We start from the raw sequence: 27,542 nt of genomic DNA, 5'->3' as shown, positions 1-27,542 counted from the left end.
GCAGAGCTGCTCTCTATTCCGGCGCGCGGAATGTGTCTGCTAATTTTCGTAGTTTCACCCGTTCTACCGCTAGATGGCTGTCGCGCTAGACCAGTACCGTTTGCGGCGGATAGTCGTGTAATACCCAAATACCGGCTTTAGTACACGACGACTACCCGTGTTAAAACTGATTGCTGGGAGTGCTCAAATGTAAATATTGTTTTAAGGAAGTTACTTATTATGTATTGTAAGTCGATGATAGAGTTGCCCTTTTGTCTATTTTTTTTGTTCGTGCTCTTTTGACTGTCAGTGAGCACACTGGTTTTCCAGCAGTGGTTAATTAATGAAAGAAGCCGTTCGTTTATATAGGAAGTGCTATCACAGTACACTTTTGACATGTCACGTTATTTATAGTAGACGATCATTTATATGATGTTGGACACGTGTTGTGCACAGTAAACGTAAATATGTACAAATCCATTTGGTTTCACCACAGACTGAACAACAAACGTTTCATTTATTGATTAGCCCATAAGACCGCTTTCGAGCTGCATAAGGCACCGTGCTTTTGAAATACAGATTGTATTGCACAGCACGCAACTGGACAACTTTATAATTATATTGGCTAAATGTGGCCACACTACCTGTAAAATGTTGTCACACTATTTTATGAATAATAAGGATGGAAGCTGTATGTTTATAATTAAACTAATAGATCACTACATTTCTATTTACAAAATTCATCAACAGTATAGAAAGCCTTTTCATTCAGCTACGAATCTATTATCTCTCTAAACTTATTAGTATTTAACTTCCTATTCCCACTGGGTAATTTGTTGAAGAGAGACCCGCCTGCATGCAGAAAGTTTTTTAAGTCTAGTCCAGAGAATATTCAAAGAGTTCCAGTTCTGTAAGAGTGAGTGACCACTCAATCTTGTGTTTATTCCAGTTATTCTTGGTGTGTATAAAGGTGTAAAATGTGTATAGACTTGGGGCAGTAATTATTTTGTACTCAATGAAATACATTTGGCATAGAGTGTTGGCTCTTAGACCCTACATGCACGTAATAGCTTTGTGTGTGTGTGTGTGTGTGTGTTTACAGTTTTGTGTAAAGGTGAAAACCCAGTTACAGCTGTTTGATTTTAATTCATTTGCTCTTAACCAGCAATAATGTTATTCATTTCCTCCATAGTACTTTTGTCATTATAAGAAATAATAAACATGATACTATCTGCATACTCTGCGGGTTTCAAAGGTAGCAGTCTGGGCAGATCATTAACATAAACAGTGAACAAAAATGGTCCAAGCACTGATTCCTATGCCGTTCCTCTTATAGCAGTCAGAGAGCCTGACTATTTGCTTCATACTCCACGAGTACAATTGTAGTAATGCCAACCACTTATCAGTTATCCCACACTGTTTAAGTTTGTTTACAAGAATATTATGTGATATTGTGTCAAAGGCCTTTGTTAGGTCAAGCAGTGTGGCACATCTATATTATTTATGTTCAAATCCTGTTAAAAGGCAGCTAAAGCAATATCCTGCTCTGGGTTAAGGAAGGACTGACCTTCACAAAGTCCATACTGGACCTGATTTAAGAGGTGATTGTTCTCGAAATATTCATTGCATTGCTTTTTCATTATTACTTCAATGATTTTATATAGTACTGGGTCTATGGCAATGGGTCTGTAATTTTGTGGTGATTCCCTATCTCCCTTTTTATGCAGTGGTAAAATTACACTTAGCTTTATGCAGTGAGGAAAGGAACGTTCCTCTAACATCCAGTTTATAAAGTGGCACAGGGGATGGCCATTTGTTTCACAATAAAGTTGGAGAGGCCATAGCTGCCATAAGTTTCTGAGTTACTGGTTTCAGCTACTATATCCTTTGGGGGGAGTGATTTCCATTCAAACTCACCATTACTGTGGTCGTTGGTTACGAAGTCTGCATCCAGTGAGACATGTTGACTCATATCTAATATCGGCTAGTAGGGCCCAAGAACTTATCTGCTAACGTTCCTTTCACATATCATAAGTGAAATGATTGTCAAAGATGTGTTAAGAGTATATTATCATTTGAATGTTAAAATCAAAGTGGTCACAAGCCAGTAAATTTGTATATGGTAGACTGTGATGCATCACATTTATTGGGCAGGTGTAATTATGCAGAATCAAACTGCAAGCGGTTTTCAGTATTTACGTTTATTACATTACTGCAATGAAGTGCAGGTATCAATTTCACGTTAAATGATATTAGATACTAATATTAAGAATTTAATTTGGTTCTGTAAATATATTCATCAATGGTGTAGGACGTACCTTGGGTGGAAACCTCTTGAAAATTTTGAACTGTATAGGCTACAGTGTCTTTTTGAGATTTAATGGGAAAAGATCAGGTAGAAAACATTTACTAATATCCAGAAACATGTCATTAATAGTTGTTTCTAACATTGTAGTTTGTTTGCTGTTTATCACAAAGTTTGTATGACATAAAATTATAACAAACTTAGCATCTGGTTATGTTACTGACATAGTGTCATTAATATGCACAGGAAAAGTAAGGGTCTTGAAAGGTTGTGAGAAGCGTGTATTTTTCAGTTGTATAGTGACCAATATTTTAGTAGAAACGTACTTTCTTGTTGACACTATTTGATTCCTTTTTGAAAGATAGTATTTGAACCATTTTTCAGATGTCCCTGTGACACCATGATATTCTAATTTACTTCTAAAGATTTTGTGATTTTGCCCAGTGGAGCATCTTTGACGGATCTCAGAATGTACCTGTGGCCTGAAATGTATCTGTTGTATTATGTTCTCTCAGTATTTGTAAATAGCCTTATCAGTATAAAAATGCTTTAGAAACCTGAACTGTGGTTTCAGCAATGTACAATTTGCAGTCAGGTGGTTAAGTGCAAGAGCACAAGGGAGTACCCAGTATCTGGCAGGCAGGATGGGAGTGGTGGAGAGACTTGTATAAAGTTTGAGTTTTGTGGTAAGGAGGGGGGGGGGGAGAAAAAGGATGAAGGAAACAGCAGCAGAACTGCTCAAAAACAACACTCAAAACAGCTGGGGCAAATGTCAACTGAACTATCTATACTGGATGTCAGCTGTGACATAATTATTTTGTGGTGTGTGATGTACATGGGTAAACAGTAAGAGAACAGAACACTTATTTCTCTGTATTTTTTCTGATGTTGTTTGTGGTGATAGACTGATCTGTAGCATAGCTTAAGATATAGTTTAGGTTGAAAGATGACAATTTGGCTGCGGTTGATGAAGCCATAAAGTGTGAATATGAAATGTTAGTGGTATGCTGATCTGTAGAGTAGCCCAAGCTGTAGATTAGGTGAAAAGCTGACAGTTTCTTTGAAAGCTGAAGGAATATTGAAAGCTTCATATAGAAAAGTCAATCACCAACAAAACTAATGTTATCACTGTATAATTAAGGCAGTTTCATATACTCTGGAAGCACGGTGCCCTGTGTTGTGTAGACACTTAAGACTAGTTTCAGCAGCATCTGCTCTCAAACCTGTGCACAAATGCAAATTGAAATCTTAGAAAGTATTGGTAGAGACTGTTGCTTGCTACCAGTACAATAACTGGCTATTGCAATCTGTGCATGTGGGAGAGATTGATTCTAAAATGCTGTTTTTTCTTATGAAGCAGGGTTGCTTTTATTGGGTTATGTGGACTCTCAGACAATAAATGTAAGAGTTCTGAAATTCATCATCTACATCAAGAGCCCCTGTATTATGTGAAAACAGAAGTGTTGTGAGCAGTCAGTGCAACACAATGTATTGGAGCAATCTTCTTCACCAAAGCATAAATTCTGATAGGTATGTGAATGATATGACTACAGCATTTTTCCCCAGAGAAATAACAGAAACCATGCTTATTTAATGCTGGACAATGCTAGAGAACAAACTTCCCATGCTCTCATGACGGTATTAAGAGGCATATATGACAGGAACTCTCCTTGCCTCTAGAAAGCTACTGGGTCCAATGTGCTCTCAGCATAAACAAACAGTTTGTTAGTATCTGCAGCACTAATCAGTATTGTTCACTGACCATGGTATTATCTACAGAAAAATAGTAATTGGAAGTTCATAAGTACCGAGCGAGGTGGTGCAGTGGTTAGACACTGGACTCGCATTCGGGAGGACGACTATTCAATCCCACGTCCGGCCATCCTGATTTAGGTTTTCCGTGATTTCCCTAAATCGCTCCAGGCAAATGCTGGGATGATTCCTTTCAAAGGGCACGGCCGACTTCCTTCCCAGTCCTTCCCTAAGCCGATGAGACCGATGACCTCGCTGTCTGGTCTCCTTCCCCGAAACAACCAACCAACCGAAGTTCACAAGTAAATGCAGAATGACATATTTGAATTTTGTTGTGATTTGCTAGATAGTAGTTTTACTCCCATGTGTGGGCAAGGTAATGAACATAAGATTGAGGGAAAACCTGATATAACTTGAGTAGTAGTCACATGTATATTTGCTCAGCAATCATTTATTTGATGTTTTGGACAGGCAAGAATTTGAAGTCTTGTGATGAACACTCACCAGTCAACACACAAAGAACAAAATCAGATGATGTACACCTACACACGTTTAGAAGGTCAAAATTTTAACAGTAAATTTTCAAAGTATGCATAACAAACCTCCCAAATTTACTGCCCTCCAGGGAATTTCTCTCTCTCTCATATTATTCTTGGGACTGAGAGGTGGCTGAAACCCGAAGTAGAAAGCTCTGAGATATTTAGTGATTCATGGAACATATATTGGAAAGACATTAGATACCATAGGAGAGGGTGTGTTCATTGAAGTTGACAAAAATATTATCTCTGTTAAGGTCTAATTATTTGAGTGTGACAGTAGCTATCTAGCCGCATATAGCAGGTCTAGCTGAAATCAAGTTAATTGATGGATGTTTTTATGGGTCACCCTATTCTGTTGTGGCAGTTCTAGAGTCATTCGAAGAAAGTCTACAGTCAGCATTGCAGAAATACCCAGATAATGCAATATTAGTTGAAGATGACTTTAACTTACCAAGTATAGATGGAAATGTTTACAGATTCAGTGTAGGTGATACAGACAGTCTTGTGAAGTATTTCTGAACATGTTTTCCAAAAACTGCATTGAGAAACTAGTTAGACAACCCACACACAATGGAAATATTTTAGACTTAGCTATAAACAGGCCTTACGTCAACACTGTCAGTATAGAAACAGGAATTAGTGAACTTGATGTCATCATAGTGACAATGGTTACTAAAGTTAATAAAGCTGTCAAGAAGGCCAGGAGAGAGTTTATGCTACAAAAAGCAGAAAGCACATGTTAGCATCCCACTTAGACAGTGAATGGATATCTTTTAGCTCCATTATGACTGATGTAGAGGGATCATGGCCAAAGTTTAAACTGCAAAGTAAGTAGGTTGAAGTTGGAAAGGACCCTCTGTAGTTTAATAATCAAATTTACAAAATGCTGAGGGAACTGAGTGTGTTGCACTCTTCAAAAAGGAGCATGCAAATGTTGACTGGCAAAACTTAGTAGAAAATTGTGTGTCCATAAGAAGATTCACACAAGAGGATTTTACAAACATACTGTTGTTTGCCTGTTGTACAGACTCCCACATGGAGGACGTAGAAATTGGTATCTGTGGCATAGAGAAGTGACTGAAAGTGTTGGAAACAAATAAGTCAACAGTTCTAGATAGGTGCCCAGTTTGGTTTTACACAGAGAACTCTATGGCATTGATCCCTCTCTTAATCTACATTTATCATGAATCTCTCGTGCAGTGAAAAGACAAAAGTGAATGGAAAAAAAGTGCAGGTGACTCCTGTATATAAGAAAGGTAAAAGAATTGACCCACATAATTACAGACCAATATGCCCCATTGCAGATTGTTGATGGATGTCACAGCATAAGGTTTAGGTTCTAAGATACGAGAATGACTCGAAGACTTTTTTGGTAATAGAAACCAGTACATGGTTTTCAACAGCAAGTTAGAGACAAGGGTACCATCAGGAGTGCCCCAGGGAAGTGTAGTAGAACCGCTTTTGTTTTCCATGTACAGAAATGACCTGATGGATGGGCTGAGAAGCAATTTATGGCTATTTGATGATTACGCTGTGGTGTGCACAAAGATGACTTAGACAAAATTTCTAATTGGCGTCATAAATGGCAGAGTGCTCTAAATGTAGAAAAATGTAAGTGAATGTGGATGAGTAGGATAAACTATCTTGCATCATTAGTAGGGTGCAGCTCGACACAGTCACTTAGATTGAATATTTAGGCTATTGTTGCAAAGTGATATGAAATGGTGAGAGCAAATGAGGTTGATGGTAGGGAAGGCAGTGCTTGACTTTGTTTTATTGGGAGAATTTTGGGAAAGTGTAGCCATCCATAATGGAGGTGGCTATAGAGCACTAGCGCAACCCCTTCTTGAGTACTGATTGAGTGTTTTGGATCCCCGCCATGTCAGATTAAAGGACAACATTGAAACAATTCAGAGGAGAGTTTCTGGATTTGTTACAGGTAGGTTTGATCAGTATACAAGTATTTTTGAGAAGCTTTGTGAACTCAAATGGGAATCCCTCGAGGGAAGACTAGGCTCTTTCCAAAAGGCACTGTTGTGCAGATTTAGAGAAGTGGCATTTGTGGCCAGCTGCAGAGTGATCCTACTGTCTCTAACAAACATTTTGCATAAGGAGCATGAAGATAAGATGCGAAAAATTAGGGCTCGTATGTGGGCTTTTAGACAGTCGTTTTTTTCCCCTGCTCCATTTGTGAGTGGAACAAGAGAATGACTAATAGTAGTGAAAAGTATCCTCGGCCATGCACTGTATGGTGGTTTGTGGAGTATTTGTATATAGATGTAGATTACAAGACAGTACTAAACTTCTGGAACTTGTCACACCATTTGAACATGTAGGCCTAGTGGTAATACTAGGAACTTATATGAAATTGGGTTACATACTAAATCACAGTAGAGAAAGGAAATGGGCGACTTATAGTGTGTTTGCAAGGAGATAAACAAATTCTCAGGGGGATGTAGGGAGCAGATGAAGCAAACCCCACCCACTGACTCACCGCTCAGAGGCTGTCAAGGTGCTAGGGACCATGCACAGTGCTGGCACAGCACTTGCGCATGCATCAATTTATGCTCCAAGTGGTGTTGACAGAGCCATCTAGTGGGCACCATATCAGTCATCATCTGCTACATATTGTTGTGTCTATAAAAGTAAGAACTGAGATAGGTTGTAACAAAAGTGTACACAATTTGCAAAATCAAAACTGTTAGTTTCATGTTGGATGATGGTGCTGGTAGCTACTAATTCCACATAAGTTCTCATAAGGCAATTCAGAATTAAAAAGAGCCAGTGGTAAAACTTACATTATGGTAATTAAATAGAATGTTTGAAATTTTGACATTTATTAACATGTGTAAAGCTGAGTTGTGTAGTTTGTGGTCCCAGGTGTCACACCTTACAGCCCCCAATTTATTGAATAAAAATAATTATGACAGTCATTGCTATAAAGATGTAAAAACAAAAAGACACATGATTGTACTTTAGCATACCTACCCACTACACTCATCTTACCAGCCAAAAACCTAAATCACTACATTTCAGTGGGGTTTCAAAAATGAAATTTGTTATTGCAGCCTTAGTCATGTAGTGGATCATGGGAAATTCTTTTCTGTTGATTAGCCACAAATAAGAGACCACCTGGTTAAATGATTGTTGAATATAAAACAGTACTTGGGACCCTAACCTACGCAACCATGTGTTTGGTTTCAAAAAGTCGGTCCTACCCATGGGGACCTCTCTTTGTAAGGGAGACAGTGCCAGGAGCTCCTCAATAACAGTGCTTTTACACTCATAAATTAAATGACCCGTTTTAAAGTAATTTAAAGGGAATGCAATTTCAAAGCACTGTCAAACTGAAAAAATTGAACTGAAATTTACTTCTTTTTTTCTGGAGTTTCCAATGATTCCCCAAGATTCTTCTCAGAGCTGAAGCTTGCTCCTTATTGCTCTCCTGCTCGCAACATTGAGATTATGTTTCTAGCTCCACTCTGGAAAGTATGACTCCCTGCTTGTCTCCGAGGAGTGGAGTAGTATTTGGTGTTGCCTATGTTGGGCCATGAACCATTTCATCACAAGATGTATTAATTTGGAACACAGCATAACAGGGCACAACAATGGGTACTTCAAAGTGGCTGCATATGCGAAGTTCAGTATTTGATTCTGCCTTTAATGACCTCAATATCAACAGGACATTAAACTCGTGGTCTTTCCTTCCCTCCTTTGGTATTAAATATCTGAGGTTGAAAGCAGCTGGGCACAAAACATGAATGAGTCAAAGCCGACACAATTCTGCTGATCTAAAACTAGGGAGCTATTGTTTATCTCTTTGTGAACAGACTATAGATAATTTGATGGCAAGGGTTCTGAGTTAGTGCAGTGCACCTAATTCTATAGTTGTGCTCTAGGTTTTTGGGGTTCTTGTCAAGCATGTGTGACAGCAGCCATTGAATGAATTCAGAAATTTACTTCTAGAGTCATAAGTTGGTATTGTTAGTATGAAAGCTTAAGAGAGCCACAGGGAGTTTGAAATGTGAAGGTTCGGTAGAAAGGTGAAATTGGTTTCAGAAAACTGTCTGGTAAATCTAGAGAGCTCATATTCAATGGAGATGGTGTAATGTTTCTGCTGCCTCCATTGGTTATCTCGCATGGGAATTGTACAACCTGTAGCTAATATTTTTTTGATGTTACTGAGCAACAGTCATACAATAATGTTTAAATGAACAAACTGCTATTTGACTGTATTATTGCTCATTTAATTATGACCCAGGTTTCAGCCTTTTGTGCCGGTTTCAAGTGATTTAGTTTCTCATTAACTTATGTTGCAGGATGTCATGCTCAAAATTGGCCAATTTTGAGCTTGATGTCCTGCAATATACGTTACTGACATAAACTCAATCACTTGAAAATGGCATAAAAGGCTGAAACCTGGGTCATAATTAAATAAATAACAATACAGTCAAATAATGGTGTGTTCATTTAAAAAAACTGTAATATTTTTCTGGAGCACTTGGCTCCCTAGAATTCAGAAAATTTCTGGCCGCAAATGTTTTATTTCCAGCAACTGCCAGTGTTGGTAATCAGTCAATACTGTATACAATAACACTGTAGGAGTCGTTGTTGAATGCAGTGTTTCTATTCAATGCACTGTGTATGTATGGTCTTTGCTAGTATTATTGAAGTAGGTACTACAAATGAGCATCTCTCTGAAAACAAAGCTCACTATTCACATTCAAAGAAGATAGTTTAGAAGATGCACAAACCATAGATATAGTGGGTGCATTGCTGGAAGCAAGCTGGTTTACACCATCTTAACTGGTATTGCACCATACTGTGTGTGAGGCAGGGCTTCTTACTCCTGTTCTCTGTGAAACTCCCTATTTATGATCAATGAAAAGTTTGAAGTGATCATGAAATTCAGAATCATGTTTAAAAGATATTTACTCCACAACTTCTATAGTGCATTTTTGTTTGATGATTGTGAAAGACTTGAACAGAGATATTGCAGATATGCTAAACAGCATTGGAAGCAGTATTTTTGAGACATTATGTGAACTATACGTGGACTTGTGTTTAGGAAAGAACTTTTGTTTGTAATGTGGTGCACTGGGTTTCATCAGTTACCTAACTTAAGAGTGTATGGTCAGAACAGCACACACTTTGCTACAGAGTGAAAGATTCATTTGGGGAAAATCCCCTGGGCTGTGATGAAGCCAGTTCTCCATAATATCCTTTCTTCCAGGAGTGCTAATCCTGCATTGTATGCAGGATATCTGTGAAATTGGAATATAGGAGATGTACTGCCAGAAGTAAAGCTGTGAGGGCAAGTCTTGAATCATGCCTGCATAACTCAGTTGATAAAGAGCATTGCCTGCAAAAGTCGAGGTTCAGGGGTCAAGTCCTACTCCGGCTCATAGTTTTAATCTGCACGGCTCCTCATACTTATTTAAAAGTTTAATTTTGAATGTCATTTTATTTACTGTAGATACTATATTAATTTTGTCCTTATTTTGTTTTAGAAATACTTGAGTAATGGGAAGATGACATTTCTCAAGGACAGTGAATGTTGCCATCAACACTGTTTGGTTCCATCCAGATTAAGCGCTTCTGTGTAGCGTACTGTTGTCATTTTAGATCTCGCCTTCACAGACTACACATTTGTCAGAAAGGTCAGTAACTGAAAATAATGTTTGATAGGCATTTTTCATTTTATTAAAATATATTTCTTATCTAAGGCTTTCTTATTCACTAAGTGACATATCAGTGATCATTAGACATGTCAAAAACTAAACTGCAGCCTGTTTAACATGAAAAGTATATTTTCTTCATTTCTTATTTAAAGGAACTGCCAGAAATGTAATTACTAATGTTGAAGATTTGATGAAGTAACACTACTTCATTTTCCATGGGTTATGAGGGGGAGAGACATTTATACAAAAATATCCTCTGTGGAATAGAAACCAGAACCAAGCAAAATGAAAAACATGATTTGTTTATTCTTTCTTGAACATACCAACAGCTTCTTCTACACAAGGGGCTCACAGCTCTTATGTAATTGTGTGTTTTATGACTATGGGCCCCTGTACTAATTCTGTATCTGTACAGCAAGCCTAATCTCTTTAATTATCCTGTATACTCCCATCAGAGGCCAAGCCAGAAATGGTGGATACCGGTCTGGTGAACCCAGAGTTCCTGAGCTGAGGATTGGTGAGCACAGCTAGTTCTCTGGCACCATCCTCTGGACCGCTTCAGTGGATCATTGCAAGGTATAAGATTGTAATGTTGTTGGAGAATGGGGAACTTGACCATCAGGATTGCATGCAGCCACTGTCTCGGTTGATGTTTTTCTCTGGCTGCACATTGGGCCTCTATGGAACAGCAAAAGTTTCCCAAGGAGAAAAGTTGCTAAATGGTAATACACTTTGTGAGTAGCCAATCACCAGGAGCTACACACAGCATTGGACTCCAACAAAGGAATTGTTAGCTGCAGGGACCTTATGCATTTGAATACAAATGAGTTGTTTCAGGAATGTAAGCAAGGTGTAGTCAATAAATAATATCATGAGAGAGGTTCATGGAGAACTAGAGAAGAACAGGACATTCATATCTACATTTAATATACCCAGATTCCTGAAGTACAATTATGCTGGCTTCATTCACCTGAAATTCTTGACCTTACATTGCCAACCCCATGTGCTGTTTGAAGAGCCAAAGATCGGGGCATACTAACATGCTGTGTACAGGCCAGGCTACATGTGGTAGAAGCGGTTTACTGCGCATGAATGAGGTACCCTATGTATAGCTTTGTGTACATGTCATTTGTTGTAACAGTCATATTACATGGAGTCTAGAATGTGTGGTATTTATTTGTGAGAAGAAAATCCAGGAGATCATTGTCATGAAATATGTACAGTACCCTGAGGGAATGAAGTCATTTTTGACAATACAGCCCCCACCTCCATAAAATAATTTGCTTCACCAACAGAAAAACCCACTTCTAAGACCTCTAAAGGTATGCAGAGCATAACAAGTACTGTTGATACAATCATCTACAATGGCAAAGGCAACTATCATACCAAGTGTTCTAGTGGTAGAGCACTCGCCGACGAAAGGCAAAGGTCCCAAGTTTGAGTCTCAGTCTGGCACACAGTTTTAATCTGCCAGGAAGTTTCATATCAGTGCACACTATGATGCAGAGTGAAAATCTCATTCTGGAAACATCCCCCAGGCTGCGGCTAAGCCATGTCTCCGCAATATCCTTTCTTTCAGGAGTGCTAGTTCTGCAAGGTTCACAGGAGAGCTTCTGTAAAGTTTGGAAGGTAGGAGACGAGGTACTGGCAGAAGTAAAGCTGTGAGGCTGGGGCGTGATTCGTGCTTGGGTAGCTCAGTTGGTAGAGCACTTTCCTGCGAAAGGCTAAGGTCCCGAGTTTGAGTCTCAGTCCGGCACACAGTTTTAATCTGCCAGGATGTTTCATTACCGTGCCTGCTGTGTAAACTGTGCCAACCTCCCGAGATTTTCAGGGTAGGAGGGGGTCTGTTCTCGCTTCCCACGCCCGGGTTCCCGGGTTCGATTCCCGGTGGGGTCAGGGATTTTCTCTGCCTCGTGATGGCTGGGTGTTGTGTGCTGTCCTTAGGTTAGTTAGGTTTAAGTAGTTCTAAGTTCTAGGGGACTTATGACCACAGCAGTTGAGTCCCATAGTGCTCAGAGCCATTTGAACCATTTAGGGGGTCTGTACTCTCATTCACATTGATGTTTGTAGTGAATGGGTGTGTCTACACAGTCAGATTTGATAGATCTGTGGGTTCAGGTAACCTCCGTCACCCTCTGTAATATTTACACGCATCCTGATAGGCAAATAGTGTATCCAAAGATGATCCAATTGATGCAGCAACTCCCCTCACCCATCCGCTTGGAGATTTCAGTGCACATATCATCCTGTGTAGAAGTATCGGGCAGTGTGGAAAGGGGTCTTCTGATTAGAGAAACTACTTTCTGATTTCAGCCTGTGTTATCTCAACAATGCAACCCATACCCATTTTTTGTGGCTCGCAGTATTTTCTTGACCAGTGAATTCGATAAAATGATATGTGCAAAACAATCTGTATGACAGGACCACTTTCCAGTGGTCCCAACTTAACGTCACCATCCAACATACTGGTCACCATGCTGGGCACTTCAAAGGGTGAGCTGGCAGATACAGACCTCCATCACCACCTTGATAGTCCCTCACCCCCTTTTATTTCAGGAACCATTGATGTCCTCAGAGATGTCTGTTGCAATCATCTATGCTGCTGAAACATTGGTGTCTCTCCCCATGAGTCTTTGCTGGTGGTGGCCCATCACATGGTGGTCTGAATAAATTGTGATGATAATCTAGGATCAATGAGATACTCTTCAACAATATGATAGCCCTCATTGGTCAACCTCTTTACCTTCCAGCAGCTATATGCAAGGGTTTGTATTTTAACAAGAAAAGGAAGAAAGAATGGTGGCTGTTTGAATTTTGTACTGAATATTACGATTAATTGAGCCCAAACGTCCGTGTTGGGAGAAGACGTTTACTGTTACAGTTAATAAATGAATGCGTCATGTGTGTTCTCCTGGACATGTCTGAAAGAACAGATACCACACGGAGTCCACAGCTGTGATACATATTATGTAAACTGTAGGTGGAGGGGGGAGAAAGGAAAGGAAAGGGAAGAGAAGGAACTATTGATGTCAGCTTTATCGGGACTTTATTCAGAATTGGTGTCAACAACAAGTGAAAATGTGTGCCAGACCGGGATTCGAACCTGGGATGTCCTGCTTACTAGGCAGTTGTGTTAACTATTGTGCCACCTGGATGCAGTCTTTATCACAACAACGTGGGCTGTTTCGGCCCACCTCTCAGCCAACCCACACACCCACTTGATGCAGCTGACATCAATAGTTCCTTCCCTTCCCTTCCCTTTCCTCTCTCTCCCCTCCACCCTCAATTTACATAATATGTTACAGTTAAATAAAATGTGTGGCAGATTGCACTCTAGTACTATCACTAATTAAACACTTGCTTGACGGGGTGTGCACTAGAACAAAAGTGTGGCAACACAATAAGAAATAACAATAACATTTATAAAAAGTGTATTACAAAGTTTTACTTAACTATTGTAACAGTTTCATGCATCGCACCTGCTGCCTTATACCTAATACAGTGAAATTTTGCTGTCTCTTGGCTGTCTATGATATTGTCACCATGACTCAAAGTAATTATGCAGGCACTTTTTTAACTGTCCTGGTTATCCATAAATAGTGACTATTAAGTTGAAATGTAGACTTTGAATGGAAATCATGGAAATATGCTCTGCAGTGTAACTGCAGGCACTGTACTGAGTTGGCTGCGGGAACTGAACTGTGTTGTCAGACTGCAGGATCATAACGGATCTGCATGTGGAGTGTCATTTTTCTGCCTTTTGGCTGAAGAATCTTCATCCTCGTCAGTACTAGGTAGAAGCAAAATAGTCCGTGGTTGACAATGCTATCTTTGGCAACTAGCAACACTATCAATGGATGAGTAGGACGCATTATTGGACATGGCATGGCACCAGGCAAGTGGTTGTACTTGTCTGCTGGTGGCCTCTTGCGATAGAGTTTGTGTGTCTCTCAAGCCTGGTACACAACAATGGCAATTTTATGTCTCCTCTTTGGCAGTGCACAGATCTTCCTCTCAGATGTGGAATAAGCTGTATGGTCTGCTAGGCCACCAGCAGCTGATGACCTTTGCTGTTTTATTACATAAGGGAAGTGTGTCTACCGATCCCAATGTCCTTACCAAATGTGTATCAACCTGTTTGATGGTGTCAGCATCTACTTTTGAACCTCCCACTTTCCAAGAATGTAAACAGTGAGTCTGTGTATCTTGTACTCAAAACTGCTCCCGAGCCATATAACAAACCTTTGAACATACGGGAATTGTTTACAGCCCTTGACTTATTCTGCAACATAGCCCCAGGTCCTGCCTCAATTGACAAACAAACATGTATCATGAACATTACCTTCTGATAGTTTTCAGTTATATCTCACGTGGAGGTAAATTCTTCTCCTAGTGGTGGGACACCACCATCATTCTAATCCCAACACCTCACACCAAAACCTAATTTCCACTAACACCTATATACAATCGGTCTTGCAAATGGGCTATGCAAATTTCCTCTACGGTGGTGACCTGTCAGTCATTCTGGATTCTTGAATCACGAAGTCTTTTGTCCACAGAAGGCTTCTGAGAGGGTGATCCACATGGCCTGGTTGAAAACAGCCATTTTACAGACCTTTGCTAAGTGTTAACTCCTTATCACTCTCCTTTTCAATTTGCATAAAGCATATGGTACTGTTTGTAGTCACCACACTTTAATTACACTTCACAATTGTGGTTTCTGTGGTGCTTTACCAATTTTTATCTACAACTTTTTGTCACCTTGACCATTTTGGATTAGTCAGTGTGTGCTTCACTTTCCCAGAGTGTTACTCTTTTCACAGCCATCAGTAGACTTGCAGGACTGGTAGTCTCTCTCATACTTTATGTTGATGACTTCTGCATTTGCTATAGCCTCCAGTTTGTGGCCTTAGCTTATTAGTCAACTCAAAGAAGCAGTAGCACTTATAAAAAACTGCTTCTTGGGCTATGTACCTTGGCTTTCAGTTATGTGCTAAAACACGGGTCATGGATTTTTCTTGTTTCGCCCTGGTCAGTCTAGAGCCAGAGCTCTACTTGGAAACCAACACCCTGAGGTAGTTGTAGATCTTGATTTTGGGCCTTCTCATAGACTGTAAACTGACAGGATTGTCCCATGCCTGTCACTTTAAAACAAGGTGCATGTGTAAACTTAATGTTGTTTGCTTTCTTAGCCGTACTTCTTAGGGGAATGATCTTACCTCCTTTATACACTTCTATAGCACATTGGGGAGTGGCTATTTTCCTTGATGACAGATGCCACTCCTTTCCTGTCCCTCCTACTATGACCATGCAAGCAATTGCTGTGAAAGTTCTCACACCCTTTAATATCACAGTGTGTTCTTTGTACCTGCCCCGTAATGATGCTTTGGATGCAGATCCACTGGCAGAACTCTTCCGGGCACTCCCACACCCATTTCTCCTTGTGGGGGGATTTCAATGCACACAGTACGCTGTGGGGCTCGGCTACCACTTGCTCCAGGGTTCGGATGATTGAGCGACTCGTCCATTCTGAGAATATCTGCCTTCTGAATGCGGGTCATATGACTCACTTTTCCACAGGTACAGGATCTTTTTGAGCCATTGACCTTTGTTTTTGTTCCCCAGGTATTACAGACTCAGTTCAGTGGGAAGTGGCTCTAGATTTACATTCTAGTGACCACTTCCCAGTGTGGATCCGCCTACCAACTAGGATGGTGGCCAACAAGAGACCACATATGGATGATACAAAGGGAAAATTGGTTACAGTACAGTCAACAGCCAATTTTGAACAAAAGGATTGTGCACAGGAGGCGGTGGCCCGTATCGCTTGTGAGATCTAACGGACTGCTGCAGAGTCCATCCACAGGTCTAGTAACCACCTCAGATGATGGCCTGTACCTTGGTGGAATGATGAATGTCGATTGGCAATCAGGGCCAGACGAACATGTCTGCAGAACTTCAAACACTGTCAAACTACAGCCAGTCTTCATGCCTTCAGGTCTGTGAGAGCACATGCGATGCGAGTGATAAAAGAACGGCAGAAGGCTTCGTGGAGGGAATTCACGACTTCCATTAATGAGACCACTTCCATTGCACAAGTTTGGCAATCAATAAGACAGATTTCAGACAAGGCTAGTACATGCCCCTTATGGCCTTGTCAAATAATGGGGTCTTGGTGGACAGGCCAGGAGACATGGCCCAGGTTTTAGCTGAACACGTCTTCAATGTTACTACGTCATTCAGGCAAGCTCCTGCTTTTCAGGTGTTCCATAGGACTGCAGAGATGAGGAAGCTCAATTTCTTCTTGCATAATGAGGACGTCTACAACCTTTTGTTCTCCATGTGGGAACTGGAATCAGCTTTGTCTGCAGCCAGAGACACTGCTCTGGGACCTGATGAGATCCGTTATGCCATGCTTCATCATCTGTGCCCTGATGTGAAAGGATAGATCCTCTCTTGTTTCAATCAAATCTGTTTTGATGGACAGTACCCCACACCTTGGAAGGAGGTAATATTAATTCCATTCTGGAAACCAGGTGAGGACCATAGCACCCCTAACAGTTATTGGTGTATCACTCTTACCATTTGTATGGGTAAGATCCTTGAATGCATGGTCAACCATCACCTTGTCTGGCTGATCGAATCCTGAAGTCACCTGAGCCACTCCCAGTGCGGTTTCAGGCACTACTGTTCCACCCTTGACAACTTAGTTCTACTGGAGACAGTGATACAGCAGTCCTTCTTACACCGAAACCATTTGATTTGTGAATTTTTTGATCTCGAAAAAGCATATGTCACTACTTGGAGGTACAGCATCCTTTGCCAACTTCATAAATGGGGACTACATGCCCATCTGCCGCTTCTGTTCCAATCCTTTCTTGAGGACGGACGTGTTTGGTATCATGTTGGCGATGCTTTCATCTTGCTTTCATCACCAGTGATAACACGGGTCAACAATTCTGGATTGATTTCAGTTTGCTCTAATAGATCGGCTACCACATTTTTCTGTGTTTCTCGCTGCTGTGGTGCGAGATTTTTGGGGACCATTTTTGCACAAATCTTTCTCATACCAAGATCTTCAGTTACTATTAGACGAACCGTTTCTCGATTGATGTTCAGTTCTTCTGCAATCATTTTCACGGATAATCTTGTATCAGATTGTACGAGTTCACGCACCCCGGAAAAGTTGACATCCGTCCGTGAGGTTGATGGTCGTCCACTGCGGTCTTCATCTTCAACATTCGTTCTGCCTTCACTAAACATTTTATGCCAACAAAAAACTTGAGCTCTTGACATAACCTCCTCTCCAAAAGCCTTCTGAAGCTTACCGTAAGTTGTCGTCATGTTTTCACCCAATTTAACGCAAAAAGAAATGGCATACAATTTTGCAATATTATGCGGTTCCATTTCCGCGACGAGAGACACAAACACGTGTTAACTTATTACAGCACAACTCACGACTGAGCAGTTGCATCTATGTGCCGCTGGGACTTGAAGCAGCTTATAGACCGAGGTCGAAGATATTGTGCCTAGACAAGCCTGCAGAGTTGCCAAATCTTGCAAAGAAAATTAGTCTCATTACTATATTGTCGCACATTGTATATACTGATAGTAGGGCAGCCCTCAGTCTTGCTGGAGATCTGCCCACCATTCTCGTAGATGCCGATACCAGTGTTATACTGGTGGTGAAATTTTGTGAACTGCCTGGCCTCGTCCCTAAACTGATGGGTAAGGGAGGCAGACTTTATTTAATACATTATAAACTGCTCTGCATGTGGGGACAGCCCTCGTCCTCACCCATGAGATTTTGCTGCTGACTTTTCCTCAGGCTGCTGATGACCATGATGTTGAGTGCCCCCTTCAACCCTAATAATAATAATAATAATAATAATAATAATAAAGCAATGGATAATCCAGGATGGAATGTAACCGTACCAGAGAAGGAAAGTTGCCACTCATCATACACAATTAAAGCTTTCTGCCATTAAGGCCTTTGTCAGCAGTAAAAACACACGTGCACGCACACACACACACACACACACACACACACACACACACAGAGAGAGAGAGAGAGAGAGAGAGAGAGAGAGAGAGAGAGAGAGAGAGAGAGAGAGAGATAGCGCAGCACACTGCCATGTGGTTTCAGCTCTCTGAGACTACAGATGTGTGTGCAAGTTGCGTTTCGGCTGGCCATTAGTGGCTTTCATGAGAGCCCCATTGATGGTCTTCTGGTTGATCCCAGGTTTCTACCTCTATGGTTTTGACATTATCAACTGCTGTGCAATTAGCGTCTGCCATCTGAGGTATCAGATTCTTTTCCTCTCCCCTGATGGTCGACCCATGGTGAACTTCCAAATTGGAATGCATTGTGGAATTCTCCATAGGGACCTTCACCTCCCTCACTCTAGAATTTACCCACAGAGTAGTGTGACCCTCACATGCTCCCTGTGGTGTGTATCCTTTCACCCCTATTGTTTTCCAATGTTTTCTTCGAAGTCTGCTGGAAATAACAAGGTGCTAAAATTATCTGTGTTTATGGCTCTAAACATGTGGAAAAGACACGCTATGCTTTCACACATGCTGGAGGTAATGAACAATCTTTACCAGGAGCTTACAGCGTCTCCACAGCAAAACTGGAGGCTATTGCAAAAGCCCTTCATTTCACTAATGAGAAAACTTAACTGTTATTTGGTATGCAATGACTGTATGACCAGTATGTAGACTGGCTGGCTGACACTGTCCTCACTACCCATTAGTGTCCACTATTCAGGATCTTCTGTATAATCTCAGTGTTATTTCATGCTGTGTCATTTGGGAATCCCAGGGTATACACTAGCTGATCGCATAGCCAGGGGAGCGACCACCTGGTTGACATTGGTAATGGTAATACCGGGCACTGATTCATGTGCACAGATGAGACTTTGGATCCATTATGCCTGGGGGCAAGGAATGATTGGCTACTGCTACCTCCAACAAACTGCGTACCATTGGGGAGACAAACGATACATGGCACTGATCCTTCTGCTTGTAATGGAAAGTGTCCATTGTTTGATCCTAACATTGTATTGGTTATACCTGTTTAAATCGTGGTTGTACATTGTGCAGGGAGGTACCCCCCAATGTTATTTGTGCTTAATTGGTGGTGGCTCGCATTCTGGTGGAGTATCCCACCTCCCCTGACAGTACTGTTACAAACACAGTACATTAAGGACTCTTTATGCTCAATGTTGGCTGCTGATGAAAGGACTGCAAGGTGTCTATGAAAATGATAGGTAATGATTCAGTTCAGTGTACAGTGTGTGTGTGTGTGTGTGTGTGTGTGTGTGTGTGTGTGTGGGGCTGCATGTTGGCCATTTACAGAAAACTAAACACAGTGGCTTAGACCGAGTAAAAATGAACATATTAGTCCAGAATGAAATTTTTTCACTCTGCAGCAGTGTGTGCAGAGAGCACTTGCCTGCGAAAGGCATAGATCCCGAGTTCAAGTCTCCGTCTGGCACAGTTTTATTCTGCCACGAAGTTTTGAACACATTAGTCTTTGTAACTAGCAATGTTACAAGTGAAACATCCATATATCAACAAAATAAATCTATTTTGTTACTATATTCACATGCTAACAGTGTTTAAATATTTTTTAGAAATGATTTCACATCCAAAATTTGTATGGCCACATGTCGGATATTATGTTATTGGACAGACAGGATTTTGTTCAGACTACAGTTTTGACATCATGTTTTATGGCCATGTGTGTTACTCCACTGCTTGCAGACACTTTGAACAATCTACTGTGAAATGCCAACAAATGCAGCAACTTCATGCACACTGTGTGGCTGTGGGCACTGCCAAACGTGACTGTCCGTTTTTGTTACTACGTCACTCCCTTACATTTACCCATGCTTATGGACAAAGTCCACTTGAAATGTGAATGTCTCACTGATTGCTATTGCCATATCCTCATGTAGTGGCACTTCACACATGGTTGAGTATATGACTTGATTGCTGTGCTATCTGTAAAGGCTTAACAATTCATCTGTGCGTGCATGCTGTGGTGAGCTTAGAATATAAAACGTGATGTGCAGTTGTACAAGGAGAAAATAAAAAAAAAAAAAAACTGAGATAACAAAGCTGGGAAGCATATCAATGAAATTGAAGCTGATCTATATGGACTCTAAAATAAGGCTTTTAAAATATTAAATTCCTTAATAAACCATACAAAAAAAAAAAAAAGAAAAAGATAAAGAACTCCAGGGAGAGAGTATAAAAACAGATGTAAGTGTCAAGGAGAATGTGCAGATCCCAGAACAGTTGCAGTGTTACAAGTCTTAAGAGTTTAAAAATAAGAAAGTAGTGTGTGTAGATTCTGTTTATGTGGCACTGATGAATTATTATTCTTATCTGTTTGTTAAAATGCTACTGGACTTCATTAATATTTGTTGGATGACTAGTAACGTACCAGATGACTGAGCTGAAGCCCTTGTTATACCAATATTTAAAAGATAACATAGAAATAATATTAAGAATTACCAAGAAATCAGCCTATTTAACCCAGGATACAAAATCTATGTCAAAATATTAAGAAATAGACTGATAGACTGAATCTTATATCAGTTATGAGACTGTCAAATGACCAGTGTTGCTTTGAGTGGAAGACCCTGTACAGATTATACATTTGGTATGACAAAATTGATTGATAGAACACAGGGAATTAAGACTTAAATTTGTTGCCTTCATAGATTGTGGTAAAACGTATGAGTGGTTAGATGTAAACTATGGAAGAAAGTCCTAGTCAGTCTAATAAATGCCTTTAACACAAATCAAACGTTGAAGTGGATGCAGATAATTGCACCGAAACTGAAATAGTTATAGGTACAGAAAGCTGGCTGAAGCCAGAGATAAATTCTGCCGAAATTTTTACAAAGGCACAGATGGTGTTTAGAAAGGATAGATTGCATGCAACCAGTGGTGGCGTGTTTGTTGCTGTTAGTAGTAGTTTATCCTGTAGTGAAGTGGAAGTGGATAGTTCCTGTGAATTATTATGGGTGGAGGTTAAACTCAACAACCGAGCTAGGTTAATAATTGGCTCCTTTTAACGACCTCCCGACTCAGCAGCATTAGTGACAGAACAACTGAGAGAAAATTTGGAATAAATTTCACATAATTTTTCTCAGTATGTTATAGTCTAAAGTGGAGATTTCAGTTTACCAGATATAGACTGGGACACTCAGATGTTTAGGATGGGTGGTAGGGACAGAGCATCGACTGAGATTATACTGAGTGCACTATCCAAAAATTACCTCAAGCAATTAAACAGAGAACCAACTTGTGGAGATAACATCTTGGACCTACTGATAACAAACAGACCCAAACTTTCAGACTCTGTAAGTGCAGAACAGGGAATCAGTGACCATAAGGCCGTTGCAGCATCCCTGAATATGGAAGTTAATAGGAATATAAAAAAAGGGAGGAAGGTTTATCTGTTTAGCAAGAGTAATAGAAGGCAGATTTCAGACTACTTAACAGATCAAAACAAAAATTTCTGCTCCGACACTGACAATGTTGAGTGTTTATGGAAAAAGTTCAAGGCAATCGTAAAATGCGTTTTAGACAGGTACGTGCCGAGTAAAACTGTGAGGGAAAAGCAACTGGAATCACTCAATAGAGGAAAGTCCACTGGACCTCACGGGATACCAATTCGATTCTACACAGAGTACGCGAAAAAATTTGCCCTCCTTCTAACAGCCATGTACCGCAAGTCTCTAGAGGAACGGAAGGTTCCAAATAATTGGAAAAGAGCACAGGTAGTCCCAGTCTTCAAGAAGGGTCGTCAAGGAGATGCACAAAACTATAGACCTATATCTCTGACGTCGATCTGTTGTAGAATTTTAGAACATGGTTTTTGCTCGAGTATCATGTCGTTTTTGGAAACCCAGAATCTACTCTGTAGGAATCAACATGGATTCCAGAAACGGTGATCGTGTGAGACCCAACTCGCTTTATTTGTTCATGAGACCCAGGTAGATGCTATTTTCCTTGACTTCCGGAAGGCGTTCAATACAGTTCCGCACTGTCGCCTGATAAACAAAGTAAGAGCCTACGGAATATCAGACCAGCTGTGTGGCTGGATTGAAGAGATTTTAGCAAACAAAACAAAGCATGTTGTTATCAATGGGGAGACGTCTACAGACGTTGAAGTATCCTCTGGCGTGCCACAGGGGAGTGTTATGGGACCATTGCTTTTCACAATATATATAAATGATCTAGTAGACAGTGTCGGAAGTTCCATGCGGCTTTTCGCGAATGATGCTGTAGTATACAGAGAAGTTGCAGCATTAGAAAATTGTAGTGAAATGCAGGAAGATCTGCAGCGGATAGGCACTTGGTGCAGGGAGTGGCAACTGACCCTTAACATAGACAAATGTAATGTATTGCGAATACATAGAAAGAAGGATCCTTTATTGTATGATTATATGATAGCGGAACAAACACTGGTAGCAGTTACTTCTGTAAAATATCTGGGAGTATGCGTACGGAACGATTTGAAGTGGAATGATCATATAAAATTAATTGTTGGTAAGGCGGGTACCAGGTTGAGATTCATTGGGAGAGTCCTTAGAAAATGTGGTCCATCAACAAAGGTGGTGGCTTACAAAACACTCGTTCGACCTATACTTGAGTATTGCTCATCAGTGTGGAATCCGTACCAGATCGGGTTGACGGAGGAGATAGAGAAGATCCAAAGAAGAGCGGCGCATTTCGTCACAGGGTTATTTGGTAACCGTGATAGCGTTACGGAGATGTTTAGCAAACTCAAGTGGCAGACTCTGCAAGAGAGGCGCTCTGCATTGTGGTGTAGCTTGCTAGCCAGGTTTCGAGAGGGTGCGTTTCTGGATGAGGTATCGAATATATTGCTTCCCCCTACTTATACCTCCCGAGGAGATCACGAATGTAAAATTAGAGAGATTCGAGTGCGCACGGAGGCTTTCCGACAGTCGTTCTTCCCGTGAACCGTACGCTACTGGAACAGAAAAGGGAGGTAATGACAGTGGCACGTAAAGTGCCCTCCGCCACACACCGTTGGGTGGCTTGCAGAGTATAAATGTAGATGTAGATATCAAGGTGTCAGACTGTGGTGTCCTACATTGCCTATGTTATTAAACATTCATACAGACCATTTCATTTCTAGTTGAAAAACAGCTTGGCTGTGAAACACAATAGTATTACTTACCTAAGATGAACTTCATCTTTGCAGATGCCCAAGTAATCATAGTATAATTGATGATGATCATACATCACCACAACCGAGCGAGGTGGCGCAGTGGTTAGCACACTGGACTCGCATTCGGGAGGACGACGGTTCAATCCCGTCTCCGGCCATCCTGATTTAGGTTTTCCATGATTTCCCTAAATTGCTTCAGGCAAATGCCGGGAAGGTTCCTTTGAAAGGGCACGGCCGATTTCCTTCCCCATCGTTCCCTTACCCGAGCTTGCGCTCTGTCTCTAATGACCTCGTTGTCGACGGGACATTAAACACTAATCTCCTCCTCCTCCTCATACATCACCAGAAATTTGTTTTTGAGACAATTTCCTTGGTTATTACTTTTCTTGGTGTGCCTTTGATAGACTTAATCACATGATAATTATTTGTACTCTATTCATACAAAATGAATGTCATTTTTGTTTTATTAAAACGGGAATAGACTCAGTCTTGAACACTGTTTTGTTTTCAACTCGTAGATAATCTTTTATTTGAACAGATAGATCCACCAGAATTTCTTTCTGTTTGTTAAGTATGATATATGCCATAAAATTTGTAATTTTCACAGTAAAATTGTTTCAATACATGACAAAATTTTACAAACCTTATACATAAGTAGAGACAGTGGACCCAGAAAAGTAGAAATTAAGAAGTTTTTTTGAGAGTTTGGCACCAGAATAGTGTTCCAGATTTTTAAATGTCAATTAAATAAATTCAAAAGTTATACCACAGCACCTTAAGAAATTTAGAAAAATTAATAGTTTTTTAGTTTACTTTAGTATAATGACAATTCTGGACTCAGAACTATGTACATGTTGCTATTAATGTATTCAGGTGTCCATGAATGTGGGACAATTTTATTATTCTCATCCTTTCTTATGTTTCAGGTAGAGCTGGTACACTTTCTGTTTCTAATACACCTGGGAAAATGTGTTCTGTGTCTAGACCAAGAATTTGCACTCATGATGGAACTTTCCACTGCGACGAAGCTCTTGCTTGCTATATGTTGAAGAGATTGCCGGAATATAATGATGCAAAAATTGTCAGAACTAGAGAGGAAGCTATTATAAAAGAATGTGATGTTGTTGTTGATGTTGGTGGTGTTTATGACCCATCAAAGCATTACTATGACCATCATCAGAGAAATTTTGATGAAAGTATGAGTTCACTGTCTGAAAAGTATAAGTGGAAAACTAAACTTAGCAGTGCTGGTCTTGTGTATTTCCATTTTGGCCATAGAGTATTGAAGATAATCCTAGACTCAACTGATGACAAACTAATATCTGCTGTATACGACAAGGTATATGAATTCTTCATTCAAGAAATAGATGGCATTGATAATGGAGTACCTATGTTCAACGGCGAACCAAGTTACAGAATTTGTACCAACTTATCAGCTCGTGTCGCAAGGTTAAATCCATTTTGGAATGGTGTAAGTGACAGTGACATAGATAGATTTAACGAAGCCTATTGTCTTGTTGGAAAAGAATTTGAAGACCACATAAAATATTGGGCCCACGTTTGGTGGCCTGCTCATGATATTGTTCGTAAGGCAGTAAATAACCGTTATGAGACACATCCTTCTGGTGAGATAATGTTACTGTCAAATGGTGGTTGCCCTTGGAAGGATCATCTCTTTGAGCTGGAAGAAAAGTTACACATCGAGCCAACTATAAAATATGTGCTGTTTCAAGATCAAGCAGGGAAATGGAGAGTCCAGGGTGTACCCATTGCACCACAAAGCTTCGTGTGTCGCAAGTTCTTATGTGAAGCTTGGCGTGGTTTGAGAGATGAAGAGTTGAGTGTAAAAGCTGGGATTGCAGGTTGTATTTTTGTTCATGCGACAGGTTTTATTGGAGGAAATAAAACATACACTGGTGTTCTTGAAATGGCTGCTAAGTCACTAACAGCTTAGCGTTTTCACAGTGTTTAAAATGTCTGTGCAGTGATAACATTAAAGTACTATGTACCAACCCAGTCATTACCTTTGTATGTATGATAACATATGGCATTCATCAATTTTGTGTTGTAAAGATTTTTTTTTCCAGCGGATGCTACATGGGCATAAACAACCTGACCAGGGGTGTGTGTGTGTGTGTGTGTGTGTGTGTGTGTGTGTGTGTGTGTGTGTGTGTGTGTGTTTGGGGGGGGGGGGTATTAGTCTTGCAGTGAATGGTGAAATAATTTTGAAATTTCATGACAAATGGATCAAGTACCAGTTTTAAAAATTGAAATATTTAGGTAAGTATTATTTGTACACCAAATTAAAGGGGAATCGGAAATTTTCGAAATTTGAACTGAAGCAGCTGTAGCTTTAGTGAACGAGGGTTCTTGGTAAAATACATAAGATTATTCATTTACAGTGTGACTGCTTCTGTAACATACAATTTTTACAAGGTAATAATGGCCAGAATCGAAGTATCTCGCTAAAACAATTTTAATAGTTGATGATTATGTTGTTTCATGTACCTACACATGTAATAAAATGAAGAAATCCCACAATGGTAGTAACTGTTAAAATGACACTACGAAAGACTTAAAAATGGGACTACACAGTAGACCAATAAGTAAATACCACTGTATAAAAAAATTTGACAGTGGCATCACTAGAACTTTCATCGCATTTAGGATCATTATTTCTGCCAAAACCATTTAAGATGCAGACTACATTTCTACTTTAGTTGGTTTAAGATTATTGTCTACTGCTACAACTGCACAGTCTCCATCACATGGAGCCCATATTTTCTTAAAACATCTAAGACTCAGACGGCGGTCTGGCCATGAGGGCAGAATGGACTGTTGCCTTCTATGGTCAGCTGTGACTTAACGGAGACCGGACAGGGTGCAGCGATCTATTTGTTGAATGTTGCTCATTGTAAGTAAGTTAGGTGTTTTGCAGTAAATATAAGTACACAAAAGTCAAGCAAGTAGTTGCCTGATATAGTAAACAAGAAGACTATGATGACTTTCACTTTCTTTGCAAGGAAGACTGTTTCCTCGGTTATTTCGTATATCTCATGAACCGTGGGAACTGTTACATAGGTTCATAGAGTGGAAAATCTTATCTAGCTACAGTTGTGCATAATTAATTGTCTTATCAAAATATACAAAGTGAAAATAGACATCTGAGAATTTTATTAAATATTTGCCAGAATAATAATGTATTATTACTATGTACAAGCCTACTCAGCATAGGAATAATCACAATCTGAAATATGCATTTATGCAAGTATACACTTATTTCTAAATATACAGAATAAATTATTACTGCTTTGATTCAGACTTGTACTTATTTTCTTCCAAGTTGCTGCTTTTTTTTTTCCCCAATACATTTTTGTATTTGGTGTAGATGTATTGTAGAAAAATGTTTGCATGTAACAGATCAATTAATTTTTGAGTTTCTTTCTATGTTTGTCACCCTTACCTGCTACTGTCTCTGTAGAAAATCACAACGTGCCAGCTGCCTTCTACAGGCAAGAGAGGTCAGGTACAAGTATGCACCTTGTATTTGATGGGGATGATGCTGTTGTGTGCAACATAAGGTAGTCCATGCCCAGCTGCAGCCACTGCCCGCACCCTGTTTGACTGGGCCTTTAGATTTACTGGGAAGATTTCATTTTATGGTTTTATCCAATTGATGGTGCTGTGCATTATTTTTGCTCTACAGCTTATGAGAGCTTTGAATTGTCATTTTTTGAAAATTTTCATCAGTTTACCACTAATATTTTCATATTATCATTATTTGGTGCAGAGCTCAAGACTTGATAAGAGTATTTTAAAGCCTGGCTTTTGCTCCTATGTGGGAAACAATCTGCAGGTGGCTGTACCCTCTGCTCTCAATTGCTGCTGTGATGGCCACTCCAACATGTCAAATCCGCCAGGCACACTTGCCCCCTTCATTGCCACTACTTTGTGAATCTGCTTACTACTTCGTGAATCTGCTTTGATCTGCTACGTGATATAGATAGCTTTCCAACAATGTGAGAGTATCACACTGGGCTCCAATTCACTATTATTTTCAGTCAATTGGC

At 40.2% G+C, this 27,542-nt stretch overlaps 1 protein-coding gene across 1 annotated transcript; it reads left to right on the top strand.

Annotated features, from left to right (window-relative positions):
* Positions 1 to 26,791, top strand: LOC126185005 (MYG1 exonuclease). Its single transcript, XM_049927732.1, has 3 exons — positions 1 to 189; positions 10,086 to 10,235; positions 24,399 to 26,791. The coding sequence occupies exons 2-3, from the start codon at positions 10,130 to 10,132 to the stop codon at positions 25,424 to 25,426; spliced, it is 1,134 nt and encodes a 377-aa protein (XP_049783689.1). The 5' UTR covers positions 1 to 189; positions 10,086 to 10,129; the 3' UTR covers positions 25,427 to 26,791.
* Positions 26,792 to 27,542: the final 751 nt, after the last annotated feature.

The sequence above is a fragment of the Schistocerca cancellata genome, chromosome 4 (assembly GCF_023864275.1).
Source record: "Schistocerca cancellata isolate TAMUIC-IGC-003103 chromosome 4, iqSchCanc2.1, whole genome shotgun sequence".
NCBI classification, from domain to species: domain Eukaryota; kingdom Metazoa; phylum Arthropoda; class Insecta; order Orthoptera; family Acrididae; genus Schistocerca; species Schistocerca cancellata.
Note: the sequence above shows the minus strand (reverse complement) of the source record. Positions and strands in the feature narration are given on the sequence as shown.